The 17,524-nt window shown below is 45.7% G+C and overlaps 1 protein-coding gene and 1 long non-coding RNA gene across 7 annotated transcripts in view; one reads left to right on the forward strand and one right to left on the reverse strand.

Moving 5' to 3' along the window:
• LOC105472596 (uncharacterized) overlaps nucleotides 1-17,524 on the forward strand; it is a 36,971-nt gene that overhangs the window by 10,801 nt on the left and 8,646 nt on the right. Inside the window, exon 3 of one of the 2 annotated variants that reach the window (XR_981660.2) lies at nucleotides 5,787-5,880. The exons of the other annotated variant lie outside the window; for it this stretch is intronic. This is a non-coding gene — a long non-coding RNA (uncharacterized lncRNA). The remainder of the gene's footprint in view (nucleotides 1-5,786; nucleotides 5,881-17,524) is intronic. 2 annotated transcript variants of the gene reach the window in all.
• LOC105472597 (PR/SET domain 15) overlaps nucleotides 10,068-17,524 on the reverse strand; it is a 77,107-nt gene continuing 69,650 nt past the window's right edge. For 3 of the 5 annotated variants that reach the window (XM_024790028.2, XM_011725986.3, XM_011725983.3), the window contains 3 exons: nucleotides 16,917-16,997; nucleotides 14,921-15,130; nucleotides 10,848-13,922 (listed from right to left, as the gene is read on the reverse strand). In XM_024790028.2, coding sequence (XP_024645796.2) covers nucleotides 13,443-13,922; nucleotides 14,921-15,130; nucleotides 16,917-16,997 — 771 coding nt within the window. In that variant the 3' untranslated portion in view covers nucleotides 10,848-13,442. Of the gene's footprint in view, nucleotides 13,923-14,920; nucleotides 15,131-16,916; nucleotides 16,998-17,524 lie in introns of all 5 variants that reach the window. The other 2 variants (XM_011725984.2, XM_011725982.2) reach the window with 1 other exon arrangement.

Consider the following 17,524-nt stretch of genomic DNA (forward strand, 5'->3'; position numbering starts at 1 on the left):
AGAGTCCAAGTGATCTCATTGTTCAATTCCCACCTATGAGTGAGAACATGCAGTGTTTGGTTTTCTGTTCTTGCAATAGTTTGCTGAGAATGATGGGTTTCTAGCTCGATCCATGTCCCTACAAAGGACACGAACTCATCCTTTTTTATGGCTGCATAGTATTCCATGGTATATATGTGCCACGTTTTCTTAATACCTAAAACCATAAAAACCCTAGAAGAAAACCTAGGTAATACCATTCAGGACATAGGCATGGGCAAGGACTTCATGTCTAAAACACCAAAAGCAATGGCAACAAAAGCCAAAATTCACAAATGGGATCTAATTAAAGAGCTTCTGCACAGCAAAAGAAACTACCATCAGAGTGAACAGGCAACCTACAGAATGGGAGAAAATTTTTGCAATCTACTCATCTGACAAAGGGCTAATATCCAGAACTTAGAGAACTCAAACAAGTTTACAGGAAAAAAACAACCCCATCAAAAAGTGGGCAAAGGATATGAACAGACATTTCTCAAAAGAAGACATTCATACAGCCAACAGACACATGAAAAAATGCTCATCATCACTGGCCATCAGAGAAATGCAAATCAAAACCACAATGAGATACCATCTCACACCAGTTAGAATGGCAATCATTAAAATGTCAGGAAACAACAGGTGCTGGAGAGGATGTGGAGAAATATGAACACTTACACTGTTGGTGGGATTGTAAACTGGTTCAACCATTGTAGAAAACAGTATGGCGATTCCTCAAGGATCTAGAACTAGAAATATCATATGACCCAACCATCTCATTACTGGGTGTATACCCAAAGGATTATAAATCATGTTGCTATAAAGACATATGCACACATATGTTTATTGCAGCACTATTCACAATAGCAAAGACTTGGAATCACCCCAAATGTCCATCAGTGACAGACTGGATTAAGAAAATGTGGCTATTAGCTAACAAATACAAGCTGGGGGCAGTGGCTCACACTTATAATTCCAGCACTTTGGGATGCCAAGGTCGGCGGATAACCTGATGTCAGGAGTTTGAGACCAGCCTAACCAACATGGAGAAACCCCATCTCTACTAAAAATACAAAATTAGACAGGCGTGGTGTTGGGTGCCTGTAATCCCAACTATTCGGGAGGCTGAGGCAAGAGAATTGCTTGAACCCGGGAGGCGGAACTTGCAGTGAGCTAAGATCGCGCCATGCACTCTAGCCTGGGCAACAGAGCAAAACTCCGTCTCAAAAAAAAAAAAAAAAAGACTGGTGGTACAATGCTTGCTTGCTGGTTGTTTCAGGAACTTTCCACTGAATTTTGGAGGGATGTTCTTCATTAGGGCCCATGCATTTCAGCCTTGTGTGCACCGTCCACGCTCTCGTTCTCCTTAAAGGAATTATTCGGCCTGAGTAAGGAAGGGCCTGGCAGCCTCTCAAAATTCCCAATTTCTCCCAAAGTACTGACAGTGATGCAAAAACAAAAGAAACCCAGTTCCATAAACATCAAATTACAGATTCATTCAGACAATATTTTGTAATGATGTTTTACGGAGGCTGGGTGTGGAGGTTCATGCTTGTCATCTCAGCGTTTGGGGAGGCTGAAGCAGGCGGATTGCTTGAGTCCTGGGATTAGTGACTAGTCTGGGCTATATGGTGAAACCCTGTCTCTACAAAAAAAAAAAAAAAAAAAAAAAAACCGGCCGGGCACGGTGGCTCAAGCCTGTAATCCTAGCACTTTGGGAGGCCGAGACGGGCGAATCACGAGGTCAGGAGATCGAGACCATCCTGGCTAACACGGTGAAACCCCGTCTCTACTAAAAACAAAAAACTAGCCGGGCGAAGTGGTGGGCACCTGTAGTCCCAGCTACTCGGGAGGCTGAGGCAGGAGAATGGCTAAACCCGGGAGGCGGAGCTTGCAGTGAGCTGAGATCCGGCCACTGCACCCCAGCCTGGGCGACAGAGCGAGACTCCATCTCAAAAAAAAAAAAACAAAAAATTATCTGGGCATGGTGGCACACACCTATAGTCCGAGCTACTCAGGAAGCGTAGGTAAGAGAATCACCTGAATCCAGGAAGTTGAGGCTGCAGTGAGCTGTGATCGCACCACTGTACTCCAGTCTGAGTGACATAAGTGAGACTCTCCCTCAAGTAATAGTAATGAATGATTCAGTTTTACTGACAATGAATTCTATCCTTTTATTGGGAAACCTAAATCATCTAATAATGAGAGAACAATTATTTCAGGGAGCGACTGAGCCGATGTTAGTAGAATGACTGATGATCACACATCGGGCTATTCCTTGTCTTATCCTAAACTGATGAGCTGGATATTTAAATAGAATTCTTTTCAATTTTATATTTTTACTGATGCTTTCAAGACCTACATAATAACTGAAAATCTAGGAACACATTGTAGCTCTGTTTCTAAAGCCCTAAACAAATCAGTGTCCAATCTGCCAAGTAGACAACCAACTGCAGTAAGAAAAGATCTTAGCTTGGGATACTAAGATACTTAGAGCATGTGACATGGGTATTTTTTTCACTGCGGTATTTACTGGGAGTTTCCACTGTTTTTTATTTTATCCATCAAGGTTCTCTAATAGACCATCCCAAGTTGGGCACTAGAAGGTTATATAGGAATGGTTGGGATGTGTGGGGACAGTCCAGGGAATATGATAGTTTAAAACTAAATAAGGCACAATAATACACCCCTAGCTTCTATATTTAAATGCCAACATGTACCCAGGGGGCATCAGAATATATTACAATTTTAGACATAAGATTTACATAATTATGTCAGATAAATGCCTTTTTTATTTGCTATTTCCATTATGTAATCATCAAGCATAATAAAGATCACTTGTCATAAAGAACCATTTTCTACTGGACAGTAACATTCCATTAATCATTAAGGTAGCATGGAGAATTCAAAGGCTTGAATGATGTTTTACCATTTGCTGAAAAGGGACAACAAATATAACTTAATGAACAAAGTTGAATTCATTAGTGATCTTATTAATAAGTGAATCATTGGAGATGAGGGTTTTCGAGTCTCATGAAGACTTGAAAATTTCAAGTGATAATTCCAACTGGATGGAACACATTCAGCTATTGGTTTGAAACTTCAAAGCTTTGGTGGCTAAGGAAGTATGTCTTCCAACAACACCTAGACCCAGAAAAAACATGGTTAAAAGAAAAGATGTTGGGAGCCTTTTCTCCCCATGGTTCATCTGAACTGGACAAATTCTTTTTATCTCCCCAGACTATGATCTGAATTGTTAAATTTTTCTCTTAGAATACAGCATGAATAATTTGTACAACCTCTGTACTGCACAATACTAGTTACATGGAAAATACAAACCACATTTGAAATGATTTAACATTAGTTATAAGGCAGTTCCACAATTATTATTCCCCAGAAACCTATACACTGATCATCAGTAATCTTACTCCTGGGCATTTATTCCAGAGAAATGAAAACTTATGTACACAAAAATACTCAAATATTCATAGCAACTTTGATTCAGAATAGCTGCAAACTGGAAACAACCAAAATTGTCCTTCAATGGGTGAATGCCTAAATAAACCATAGTGTATCCACATAATGGCCTCAGCAATGAAAAGGAATGAACTATTGACACACCCAACAACTTGGGAGCATCTCTAGGGTATCATGCCGAGTGGAAAATCAAAAGGTCAGAAGATCAAGACCACCCTGGCCAACACGGTGAAACCCCATCTCTACTAAAAAATACAAAAATTATCTGGGCATGGTGGCGCACCCCTGTAATCCCAGCTACTCAGGAGGCTGAGGCAGGAGAATCGCTTGAACCCGGGAGGTGGAAGTTGCAGTGAGCTGAGATTGAGCCACTGCACTCTAGCCTGGGTGACAGAGGGAGACTCTGTCTCAAAAGCGAAAAGGAAAAGGAAAAACCAATCTCAAAAAGTGACATACTTGGTATCATGATGTGGGGCAGATACACAGACCAACACAATGATACACCAGCATTGTATAGAATCTAATAAACACACAGGGTATAAATGAAACCTGAATAAGACCAGTGGATTGTATCAAAGTCAGTTCTAACTGTGATCTAGTACAATGGTTTTTCAAAGTGTTTACCGCTGGGGGGAACCAGACAAAGTATAAGAGATCTCTCAATGATTTTTGATAACTCTGTGAATCTGTTATCTCAGTAAAAGTTGATTTTATATGATCTGCTATCTCAATAAAAGTTTCCATTTAAAAATCATGGTTTTGGGAGGTGAAGGCGGGCAGATCACCTGAGGTCAGAAGTTCGAGACCAGGCTAGCCAACATGGTGAGACCCAGTCTCTACTGAAAATACACAAATCAGCCGGTGTGGTGGCATGCGCTTGTAATCCCAGCTACTCGGGAGGCTGAGGCAGGAGAATTGCTTGAACCCAGAAGGTGGAGGTTGCAGTGAGCCAGGATCGTGCCACTGCACTCCAGCTTGGGCAACAGAGTGAGACTCTGTCTCAAAAAAAAAAAAAAAAAAAAAGGCATGGTTAACATGTAAAGAATAATACCTTGATAGACAAGTATACCATATTTCTTAAAGTTACAGAATGTATTATTTCATTTTATATAACATTCTTGAAATGACAAAATTATAGAGGTAGAGAGCAGATGGTGATTGCCTGAGGCTAGGGAATGGGGTAGGGATGGGAGAGGCTAAGGAATGAGGAGTGATGGGGGAGGGTAAGGAATAAGAGGGATCAGGGAGGCTAGGGAATGAGGGAGCAATGGGTACAACTGCATAGGGGTAACTTGAAGGCATTCCTTCAAGGAAATAGATCAGTTCTGTAACTTAATTGTGGTGGTTCCACTGATTTATACATGGGATAAAATTACATGTGGTTGGGCACAGTGGCTCACTTCTGTAACCCCAGCACTTTGGGAGGCCAGAGTGGACAGATCACTTGAACTTAGGAGTTAAAGACCAGGTTGGGCAACATGGCGAAACCCTGTCCATCTACAGAAAATACAAAAATTAGGCAGGTGTGGTGGTGTGTGCCTGTAGTCCCAGCTACTTGGGAGACTGAGACTGGAGGATCATTTGAGCCTGGGAAGTGGAAATTGCAGAGAGTTAAGATTGCACCATTGCACTCTACCCTGGGCGACAGAGCAAGACTGTCTCAAAAAAAAAAAAAAAATTACATAAAACTACACACACACAAATGAGTGTGTGTAAAAACGGGAAATCTGAATGAAGTCTGCAGACCAGTTCAGTGATTGTAGTAGTCATTGTAGTGAACCAGTGTCAATATCCGGGCTTTACTAATTGTACTAAGAGTATGTAAATTGCTTTCATTAGAGGAAGCTGGGAAAAGAGTTCATGGGATTTCCCCTGTACTGGGCAATTTGCTGTGAGTCTATTATTTCAAAAAAATTTTAATTACTTTGCCTACCATGTCTAATAGCTCTGAAACATAAGGTCAACTTTACACTTGATTCCAGTCCAAGAAAACCTAAAATAAAAATTTAAATATTCAGTCATAAACATACAATGTTTGATATATAAGCATATGATATGAATATGTTCACCTTTTCTAATTTACCCTAGGGACTTTTACTCAGGGCAGACGATTCATGACTCATCACTAAGTCACTCATCACTTTACAAAATTCAACAGCACTTAAATACTGGACTCTGAGAATTCAAACATTCAGAAAACTAAATTGGCAAAAATAATAAAGTCATATGGCTCAATCGCATCAGATTGAACCACATGCAATAACTAATGTTTGGCAATTTTTGACCTACAGAAGCAATGATTGTGTATGGTTCAACTATATTCCTTTTGAAGACTCACAGGCTGTGTCACAGGAGGAACAAGAGTGCAGGTTTGGGATCAGGCAGGTATGGATGTAAGATTCTAACTTTGCAACTTTCCAACAGTGTGGCCTGGAGCAAGTTATCAGACTTCACGACTTTTCTCGTGTGTAAAGTGAGGAGGATAATATGACCCACCTTGTAGAGTCTGGGGTGGTCTTTAGTGCTGTTGAGCAGTGATGTCCAGCCCACACACATGGTAGGACCTATAGGTCCTGGCCCCTGTAGGTGACTGGACCTCCCCTGTGAGTTGGGAACAGCTGGGGAGGAGTGTCAATTCCAGAGCAGATAATTCTGTTTTAAAGTGAGTTTCTCATAGAAGCCATAGACTCTGGTCTTGCTGCTGCTCCTAGTTTTTAATTCCAATCTGACAATCCCTGCCGTTCAGTTAGGGTGTTCGGATCATTTTGTTGAAAGCTATTGATACAGTGGATTTAAATCCCCCATCTTGCTGTTTCCTCTTTTGCTGCTTTCTTTTGCATTAATTGAGCATTCCTCATGTATCGCCTCTGTTGGCTCATTAGTTATAACTTTGCTGTGTGAGAGCTATTGCTTTAGAGTTTCTAGCACCCAACGTTAACTTATTGTAATCCACCTTCAAATGAGTCTACCACTTCACATAGAACATAAGAATCTTACACAGAATACTTCCACTGCCTCTTCCTGGCCTCAATGCTAGTATTATTATACATTTTATTTTATGATTTTATTTATTTGAGATGAAGTCTCACTCTTTTCACCCAGGCTGGAGTGCAGTGGGGTGATCTCGGGTCACTGCAACCTCCATCTCCCAGGTTCAAGTGATTCTCCTCTCTCAGCCTCCCGAGTAGCTGAGATTACTGGTGTGTACCACCATACCCGGCTAATTTTTGTATTTTTAATAGAGATGGGGTTTCCCCATGTTGGCTAGGCTGGTGTGGAACTCCCGACCTCAAGTGATCTGCCCACCTTGGCCTCCCAAAGTGCTGGGATTACAGGCATGAGCCACCACGCCTGGCCATGTCTGGGCTTTTTAGCTGGTTCAAGCAGAAGAGTTAAGTCTAGTTCCTACCCATGCAGGTCAGAAGCAGAAATGTTCAGATCAGAGAACTGAATTGCCTGTGTGAGCCCCTCCATACAGTATGAATGGCAGATGCAAGACCCTGGTGAGGGGTGGGTGGGGGTGAGAAAGAAGACTGGCTGGCAGGAAGCAGGGCCAGGCCCTACAGACCTGGAGGCTGCAGAAAGGATCTGTGGGTATTCAGAGAGCTCTCAGGATCCAAGGGAGGACGCTAGGCTTGGTGTGTGGGCCACACTGTAGAATGTACACCTTCAAGTTCCTGAGGCCACAGCATGGAGAATAGACTTCCTGGGACAAGAGTGGAAGCTGACAGGCACTTAGGAGGTGTCAGCTGGAAACCTGGAGTTGGGGAATAGTGGAGGACATGGTGAAACATGGACATTTTCTTTTTCCTTTGAGAGGGTCTCACTATGTTGTTCAAGGCTGGTTTTGAACTCCTGACCTCAAGTGATTCTCCTGCTTTGGCATCCAAAATGTTAGAATTACAGGTGTGAGGCACACACCTGGTCTTAAAACCTGGACATTTTTGCAAACACTTGGATGTCAGGGTGGGAAGCAGGGCAAGTCCAGGATGAAGCTGGGCTCTGAGCTTGTGTGTTTAGTGATGACAGGGCTGTTGGCTGAGCATAGGGTCAGTGGGGAAGGGCCAGGTTTGAGGCCAGGCTGGGGAAAGGGCGTGTGAACTCTGAGCTGGATGTGTTGAGCTTGAATCCTGTGAGACTCGCAGGTAGAGAAGAATCATACGCTTTAATTCACGGAAAAAATGGCAAAACACAAAGGACACATAGGACTCTCCTGCGACCAGCATGCCTCTTCCAGGCGGTTTTAGATAAGCAGCAAGGGCAGTCTCTGGGTTTCTAGAGGCTGTTTCCTACAACATGGAGGCAGGCGTCTCTTTCCTTCATTACCTTGCTTATAAGATTTTGTGACTAAAACTCGAGAGAAGGAAACAGCTGGTGGTCAGGTCAAGCCCCAAATTGTGATGCAAGTGCGGTGACGTGAAGGAAGTAATGTATGCAGTGATCTATTTCCAAGACAAATTGCCTTGAATCGGCTTAGGTCAGCAAACTACAGAAGAAACAGGATACACTAGGCCCCTGCTTGGATTGTCAATGCCTGCTTGTCAGCTTCCCCCTTCCCCCTTTCTCCACTCCCCCTTCATTGCCCTCACCAAATCAAATTTAGTCTAAGATGAAAGTTTTCTTGCCTGTAAAATAACTCATTTTGTCTATTCTTATCAGCCTGCCCAGCTACTTAGCTCATAAGTCAAATGCTTGAAGAGCCCCTGAGCTTACTAGGATTGCAGTGCATTGTGGGCTGCAACAAAATGCAGCAGGACAACCCTAAAAAGACACCTAAAACCCCTGCCCAACAACCAATAGGTGATGTCTGGGAAGATTGTGAGCCCATAGAGCTCAACCTGTGAGGAACTTGGGGAGGGACCTGCACACTAGGGGATAAATTGCTTGTTGAAATTGCACTGGGTGTGCCTACCCATCAGACAACCAATTTTGCAAGACCGTCATTAGAAGTCTCACTTCTGCTATTCTCCGGGTCCCTGAGTCCGTTCTTTGGGTTTGGACGGGTGAGTTTGTTTCTCACAGATGTACCAGTGTTCAGGAGGAACTGAACGTCTCGCTCGGGGAACAGGCTATGTTGGCAGGAGTGAAGTCTTGGGTCTGGTCCTCCCTCTACCCAGAGGTGTGCTTGGGCAGTGGTGTGTCTCTAGACAGGTGGTTCTACATTCCAACGAAGGGTGCCTTCCCCACGGTCTCCCTCTTGATAAAACATAGAAGGCAAGCCTGTCAGTGGGGAAAAAACAGGCTACTTGGCTCCAAGGCAGTCTGGGTGTGGCTGCTATGCTTCCAGGACACAGAATGCCAGCTGCCTGCACTTGGGAACCCTGGGCTCAGGGGAGTCACATTCCCTGGCCTAAGGGAAGGGAAGCTGTCAGCTCTACTGGAAGCAAGGCCCGGATGGGAGGGGAGGCCCCAGCCAGCTTTGTCCGGGCAACCCAGGGCGACTTCCAGATGATTTTGATGATTGCACCGCCATATAGGCAAGGTTACTCATCCTTGTCATGCCAGAACGAGGACCCCTGTGAGGATACACTCAACACCAGTTGTACAACCTGATGGGGAAGAAGCCAGTGGCCGGCCTGCTCTCTTCCTCTCTCTACGGGAGCTTGTGTCTAACACTTGTGAAAAGGCCATATTCAGACTGTGTCCTTGTTTTCACCATATTGCATGACTCTTAGCGGAGCAAATCACTAGGCAGCAATTTGCACTCCAGAAAGAAACACGGGGGCACTGATGAATTGAACGTGCATGCTAACATCACCACCGTTTCTCCTTGCAGAGTGTTTTGAAAGGCTCAGTCTGCCTTTGTGTGCAATGAGAACCACACAGGTCTGGCACACAAGGACATGCTCACAATTGGCCAAACGTGAAATGAATGAATCCTACTTTCTGGCAGGAGAATTCATTGCTGCCAGATGCTATCTAAAATACAACAAAAGTATCCAAGGCGTGGTTCTCATAGATCAAATCTTCAGAAGACTGGACATGTAAGGTGCTTCCTAACTTTAAAATGACCTAGCAGGCCGAGCACAGTGGCTCACACCTATAATCCCAACACTTTGGGAGGCTGAGGTGGGTGGATCATTTGAGGCCAGGAGTTTAAAACCAGCCTGGCCAACGTGGTGTAACCCTATCTCTACTAAAATGCAAACATTAGCCAGGCGTGGTGGTAGGTAGGCACCTGTAATCTCAGCTACTTGGGAGACTGAGGCAGGAGAATCACAGGAACCTGGGAGGTGGAGGCTGCAGTGAGCTGAGATCTCACACTGCATTCCAGCCTGGGTGACAGAGCGAGACACTGTCTCAAAAAAAAAAAGCCTGTAATCCCAGCACTTTGGGAGGCCGAGGTGGGCGGATCACAAGGTCAGGAGATCGAGACCATGGTGAAACCCCGTCTCTACTAAAAATACAAAAAATGAGTCGGGCGCGGTGGCGGGCGCCTGTAGTCCCAGCTACTCGGGAGGCTGGGGCAGGAGAATGGCGTGAACCCAGGAAGCGGAGCTTGCAGTGAGCCAGGATCGCACCACTGCACTCCAGCCTGGGCGACAGAGCGAGACTCCGTCTCAAAAAACAAATTAGAATACATCATTTAATATTTGATCAAAAGATCAATAAGATAAGCGGTCATTCCAGACCATCTGCCCAAAGAAACGCCTGCTGAAGTATTCGCCTCTCTCTAGCTATTGATCTTTTTGGTGCCTGTTCTCTCTTGATCTAAGCTTTACAAAAAAATGCTACATGTACTCTTTGTTGCCTTTTTTTTTTTTTTTGGGGCAATCCCTGTGAAAGCTTCTGATACCTTAATATCTACGGGAACATTTCAAATTATCCAAACATTTTATGAGTTCTGGACCTGAGAGGAATCAAGATGTGGCTGACAACAGAAATGGCAAGCATTCTCAAAGCATACCAACTACGCCACCTTTCCTAACAGGCAGTGGGAGCAGAAGGCCAGCCATTGAAAACACGGGTCACAGCACCTTTTATTCATCATCATACAAATGGATGTGACACGAAATACACCCAACATCTCCAAACAGTCTTAATGCCTTTCAAAATCCAACAGGAAGGCCCGAGATGCCACCTCTAGCAGGGAAGCCATGAGCCTTCCGCCTTTGGATGCTGCAAATGGGAATGATAGAGGTACAGGAGGTCTGCCTTCCATGCCGGTCCCTCCAGCGCAGTCCCATGCCGGACACAGCGAGGCGGCACTTGGCACAGAACGTTTTCCTGAGAACACGTCACACGCTAGAGCATTGCAGAGGCCCAGGCCCCTTCTCAACCCAGAGACCAGATTCACAGGGAGCAGCTGTACCTGTGGCCTCCCTGCAAGACTCACACCAGCGGATGGTACTCGAGTCCACAGATGCACGGAGCCACGGGTCCAAAACAAATTCTCCACTGAGATGGGTCCACAGAGCCTGCTGGCCACAATGGCTCCACAATGGCTGGATCTAATGTCTTCCTTTATGAATACATCTGTGCACCTTGGATCAGTTTAAAAACGAAATACTTCCTGTCACGATGATGGATGGCAAAACCGCGTACAGCTGAGGACTCTTCTGGCTGGGTGGCACGTGGTGGTTGTATTTTGCTATCTAGTTTCTTTTATGCAAATTCGTAGCAATTGCTTTAAGACAACCCACTTTGCCTCAGACAGTGACCCTATTAAGACCACATGTTTACAGAAAACTTGGGAGTTTGATTTTTCTTTAGAGTTCTCACAACAAGAAGTATGAGGTGTCTGTGTATTGAGATAAGCAGTGGTATATACCACACAATCTAAATTAGGTTCTTTAAAAACATTTGATGCGGTCTTACTCTAGGCACTAAAACAACTTTTTTAAAAAAATAAATTGTGATTTCCAAGGCCTTTATTTTATAGAGAAGAGGAATAAAAGATCAATGCTAGTGGGTGGTTCGTCATGGGCCCAAGGCCTGTTGGGAGTCTCTGCGAGGTCATTTGCCCTTCAGATTCTGCAAAGGCAAAAAGAAATCGATACTGATTTTTAAAAATATATCTTAGAAGCCCTGGTCTCCTGATTCCATGGATGCCTGCAGCACTTGTATCTGGAGAATGGAGACAATATCACCCCAAGTCCGAGTTCATTTGATGCAACTATTACGTATAAAACAGTTAATTATATACATAAATAACATAAAATAATTCTCATAAATTAAAAGTCAAATGATCTCCCACTATTCAACTAAGAGGTGAGAGCTGGGCGCGAGTGATGGTGCGTGAGGTGAGGTGGTGAGCCCCGCAGACCCTCCTGCGTGCTGCCTGGGGATGAACTTTCCTTAGTTCACGAAGGCATATATTGCACAAAACAAATTCCAGCGCTATCCTCAAAAGTCCGGTTTGGAGTGGAGTGAGGTGCTGAGAAAGTTGCATTTTGAAAAACACAACCATCCTTTGCTCTGCTGGCAACATCAGGACTGCTCTTCAGCAATTACTCAGCCATGCCCGTGTTTCCTCAAGATGGACTCCCAGTGAGTGCAGGATCTGGGATAACTGGCAAAGCAGGACACATTAAGGCAGGTTTGTCCTCTCACTGTGGCCAGTGTTCAACAGAGCACCAGGAAAGTTAAGAGCACACTTCTCCCCACACCGCTCAGTGTTTGTGGGCAGGAGGGGCCGGGTGCCTCCCCCAACCCTGGAACCCTGGCCCCTGCCCTGAAACTGGTATGCAGACATGACAGCACGTGTCCCCGCACACACAGACCTGGCTGTTAACCGCACATTCAGTTTTAGGGGCAATTAATGCTTCTATTAGTGAACTAGCCTCTCTGCTTTCATTACCACCTGGCAGGAAACGGCATTTTCTCTGTGGTTCCGAAATACCTACACTTCCACTGTAAAGAGCCAAACTCATTCAGTATTTTTATAGAAAACTGGTCATGAAATACACCAACTTTTGGGATTGAAGTTTAAACAGAAGGAAAATACGAATTTCCCCCCATTTCTTCCACTCGGGGGATTCTGGCTGTGCTTCAGCCAGAATGGACACATTTGGATTGCAGAGAATCCTGAGACAACCCGGGGGAGCCGCTGGCGGCCGCAGGGAGGCTCACTTCTCAGCTGCACGACCCTCTGCATCTGGGCAGCTGTGAAGGGTGGACAGGGACCGACGGTCCTACAGTGCACACGACTTTATCATGTTAACATAAAACTAAAACACAATGTTGGCCATAACAGCCTTGAACACATAATGTATGTTTGAAATAGTTAAAAAAAAAAAAAAAACTATTGGAATTCGATTCACGGATATTACTAAGATGCTTTTTGAGCTGGAGTCAGTGACCTCACGTGACCCCTTGTCCATGATGAGCTTGATGATCTCGAAGGTTGCAGGATCACATGCGGCTCAGCACACCTCACATGTGGTTTCAGCCCATAGTTGAATAAGAACCGACTCAACTCCTAGTTCAAAGAGAATAAACGTTACTTTAACTTCTATCTGCTCACTTGCAAAAAAAATCCAGAAGCGAGGAGAAAATGTTCCCTGCTGCTACCTGTGAATACTGTCTGTGTTCTCAGACAGGAACCAAGCTCTAAAAGAAAAAAACCATTGGTGTTCCTAATAACTTATCTTCTGCCTCTTACCATCCTGCTTCTCTCTCAGCCTCACTTTCCTGAACCCTGTGTCAAGTGAACACTGGTTCTTTAAGGGGAGGCAGATGGGGCCCCGGCCCAGGACTTACTGCCTTGGTAAGGCATAGTGTGGAACCCCATCCAGTTTAAAACTCTTGCCTGCCAGAGGTCACTTCTAGAGTTAAGCTGATCTCGGACTGTAATGGTTGCTGGCGGGGGATCTGGAGATACTCTGCAAAGCTAAGTCAACCTTACATTGCAATGTATGACTTTTTGTTTGGTATCCAGCAAACAAATCTAAACAAATCCCAAACATCCCTCTGCAGTTCTTGCCCCGAGTTTCCCGGAACGCAGCTCAGTAGCTGTACATCTGCTGCTGCTGCTCCGCCTGCACCTGGGGCTGGGCCGCCTGCTGTGGGGGTGCCTGCGGCTGCGGGGGTGGCAGGACGTCAGTCTGGGGTACTGCCCGCCATGTAAGCGGGTGCTGGTCACTGAGCTGGCTCCCCAGGGGCGTGATGGAGTTGACCAGGGTGGTCAGATTGATGAAGTGGGCCACAGACTGGGGGTTCGAGGCTTCCGGCTGGGGGTGGATCTGGACATCATTTTGGCGGTTGTGCAACATGGCCGAGCCGCTGACGGTATCAAAGGTCACGGTCAGGATTGAGTTGTCCAGCTGTAACTGGCGTTCGGGGGTGGTAAGGTGTCCCACGGCCACCGGTTGGAGATTGGTAAACTGAGTCCCGGCTGCAGTGGTGATGGGGGTCACGGTGATGTTGGTCAAGCCAACTGAGCTCGACGGTGTGGTCACGTTTGGGTCACCCAGGGTCACCACTACCTGGAAGATTCACACACAACAAAAATCGGTTCATTTTTGCAAAACAGGGAACGCAAGGACCTCCCCAGGATGTGCTCTGTGTTACCCTGCCGGAATAACCACATGCCGTGCCCCGGGAACAAGAAGCACGACATTCTTTCATGAAAGAAGAAATGGAGTTAATTTTGTTCTGAAAAAATTCCAGCAAAAAAGAAAAACAAGAAACAGACACAATCATGAAGGCAATGAGAAAGAACTAAGAAACAAATTAACTTCACTGGCTAGAAAAAAAAAAACATGAAAAAGAAAACAGATGCTTCGTTTTCTATTCATTCCTCCGAAGTGCCCTGCTGTTGGTAAATGAAAATCCCACCACAAAACTACAAAGAGCAATAAAAGTATTTGCAGTACCAATCGCTAACAAGAGAAAGCATTCTCTTTCATGGAGAGGGATGAAAGGCCAAATAAATAGAGAACTTTTGCAATGAAGATTACCATCCCCCAGATCGAGAGAGAGAAGTGCAGTATTAAGACACAGACTGATCAAACAGAGGTTTCAAAAGCAAAAGTGACGAACTCTGAGCAAGACAGAAGGTTCCAGTCAAGACAGTGGGATTGTGGGATTGCCTTCACCTTCCAGACCGAGGGATCCTTGCTCTCCAGCTAGTCAGCAAATGCACAGGGCTGAGCTTTCATCATAAGGGGACTTGGGCAGGCCATCTGTGATCTCCCCAAACTGCAAACAGCCCACCTAATTCCCACCCGGGCAGGGATATCCCTCTTCAACATGCTAGAATGGATGTTGCTGCTAACAATGACAAGCAGGATTTGTAGGTCAGAACTCAGAAATGCTTACATGAAACATGCCTAAGTGAAAAATAGGATATGTCTGCTGCCTTCAACCACGTGAAGTCCACATGTACACTGTGTGTAGTAAAAAGAGATGGAGTCACACACAGGGCTCTCATGCTTAGGGAAAGTGACCAGCACCTAATCAGGAGATAAAGCAGCACACTGACCTGCTGAATGCTCTGTACTGCAGAATTGGTCTCGTCGCCTACGCTGCCTGTGAATTCGGTCTCTTTCTCTGAGTATTCACTGAAGGTGGTGTCCTCGGGCACCGGAGCGCCCGCCTCCTCTTCTGGCTTCTGCTTTCTCTTGTGACTTCGCTTGGCAGCTTTCCCATGCTTCCCTTCGGCCAAATCCTCCTGCTCCAGAGTCAGCTCAGGCTGCAGGAAAATCAGTTTCAGCCAAGAACCAGGTTAGTCGGTCACGTCATGCAGCAGCCAGGACAGCCCCAGCACTGCCGTGGACATACTCTCGAATCAGTGGGGAGACTCGTGGGCCACCGAGCTGCCACAGGAAACAGAGTGACCACAGCTGGGTCTTGTATTTCTAAGGATCGCGGCAAGTTCCTTTAGTTGCACATTAAAAAAAATATATATATATATATATATAAATATATATATATATATGTATTTTATATATATGTTTTTTTTTTCTTGGTTTTTTTTTTTTCTTTCTTTAGTAGAGTTTCACCGTGTTAGCCAGGATGGTCGCCATCTCCTGACCTCATGATCTGCTTGCCTCGGCTCCCAAAGTGCGGAGATTACAGGCGTAAGCCACCGTGCCCGGCAACAAGTCGTATTTTTAAAAGTTGTATTTTATGCTAAAATGTAAACACTTTTTAGAAACCTTTCAAGCCACTGGGTAAAGGGGAATGTTTCCACCCAGGTGAGCTCCTAGAACAAAGCTAAAAATGCTTTCAAATCAGGTCTCTCTTCCCCAAGGCTGTAACAAATCCACTGGGGAAAAAAAAAAAATTGAATTAAAATAGATTTGACCACAAAAAACTGCAGGGGAAAGGAACCAAGGGCCCAGCTGCAGTGATGATGCCAGTGGATCCCCGCACACTTCCCTGCAAGTGTCCAGGGTGCTGCTGGGCTGTAACCACATCTTCTGAACCAGGCTAGCTCTGCAGCCAGACTCGCTCAGGCTCACAGAGGCTGTGGGGCAGTGGCGGCTGGTGAGTGGTCACCTGCCACTCCTCTCGGGCTTCCTGTACCGTTCCACACGACCTGGTCCTAACCCAGTGGCAGACAGACCCAGTGTGGGCCTACATCGTGGTCATGGTGGGACGTCCTTTCCTCCCTTCCCCCCATGCCTGTGACTTGCCAAGGGTAGAAATGGCCTGTGGGTTCTGGGGCTGAGGCTGGAGCTGCCACACGTCACTCAGCCGGACCCAACCCCCCTCATCAAGACTGCATTCTAAAGCGCTATTTCAGAACAAGAGGCATACATGTGATCTTAGATCTTCATCATTCTCTGAAATAAAAGCATTTTTGCTGACTAAAAATATAGTATTAACTAAAAATTTCTTAAAAAACTAAGTTCATCTAATCGATATGTTTAAGCTTATTTTGCTTAGAACAATTTAATGATTGTTCCAATTTTTTTTTTTTTTTTTGAGACAGTCTTGCTCTGTCACCCAGGCTGGAGTGCAGTGGCACAATCTCAGCTGACTGCAACCTCTGCCCCCTGGGTTCAAGCAATTCTCCTGCCTCAGCCTCCTGAGTAGCTGGGATCACAGGCATGCACTACCACGTTTGGCTAAGTTTTGTATATTTAGTAGAGACAGGGTTTTTCTATGTTGGCCAGGCTGGTCTTGAACTCCTGACCTCAAGTGATGTGCCTGCCTTGGCCTCCCAAATTGCTAGGATTACAGGCATGAGCCACTGTGCCCAGCCAATTGTTCTAATTTCTTTTTTTCTGGAAAACATCTGTTTTCCAAAGTGAGATATACCAGTATTCAACAAACTGAGGTCACAGAAACTACAGAAACGAGGAGATGATCTAAAAGGTTCTGAGGGGAAGAGAAGCCAAGAAAACAGGTGACCCCAGCCACAGGCTTGCCCAGAGTTGCTCCCTCCCGGCCTGTCCAAGCCCCTCAGGTCTCTTCTGCAGGTGTCCACTTGCCCCAATGTTTCTGAGCCCTCGGAGCCCTGTGCCACTCACCTGGACAATGCCAATGGAAGAGGCGTCGATTGTGGTGGTCTCTGGGAGGTGATCCAGGTCATCGATCCTCACCGCGAGCACCTATGAGGAGCACAGGGGATGAGCTGGGGGTCAGGGTGCTGCTGATGCAGGCGGGAACCCAGAAGCCACACATGCCTCGGGACCATCTGCACCACTCCTGCCCTTCCCTCCCAGGCATCCCCCACACTTCCCAGTCTCCTCTGTTCAGTTCTGACTTCAAAACTGTGTCCAGAAGCCCAGGGCTCATCCTCACCTCTTATTTCACGCTCCCGCAATGCTCTTGCCCCTGTATCATCTCACGTCCACTCCCCCCGGGGGGGGGGGGGGAGAGACTGTATCCTCCCTTTTTGGCCCCACACCAAAGGGGTGAGGTTTCAGTGGTGCTTCTGTTATTCCAAGGAAGACCACAACAAGGTAAGATACGGTAGAGTAAACCTGTTCTATGAGGAATCACCAAAAATGAGACGTTTGTGCCTTACACATCGTGCTTTTCAGTTGAATCCATACACAAGTGCTTTCATTTGTTGGTTTTGCGATGAAGTGATGCCCTGCCCCCACCTTCCCTCCGATGGCCACACTGAACAGGG

The sequence above is a fragment of the Macaca nemestrina genome, chromosome 4 (assembly GCF_043159975.1).
Source record: "Macaca nemestrina isolate mMacNem1 chromosome 4, mMacNem.hap1, whole genome shotgun sequence".
In the NCBI taxonomy this organism is placed as follows: Eukaryota; Metazoa; Chordata; class Mammalia; order Primates; family Cercopithecidae; genus Macaca; species Macaca nemestrina.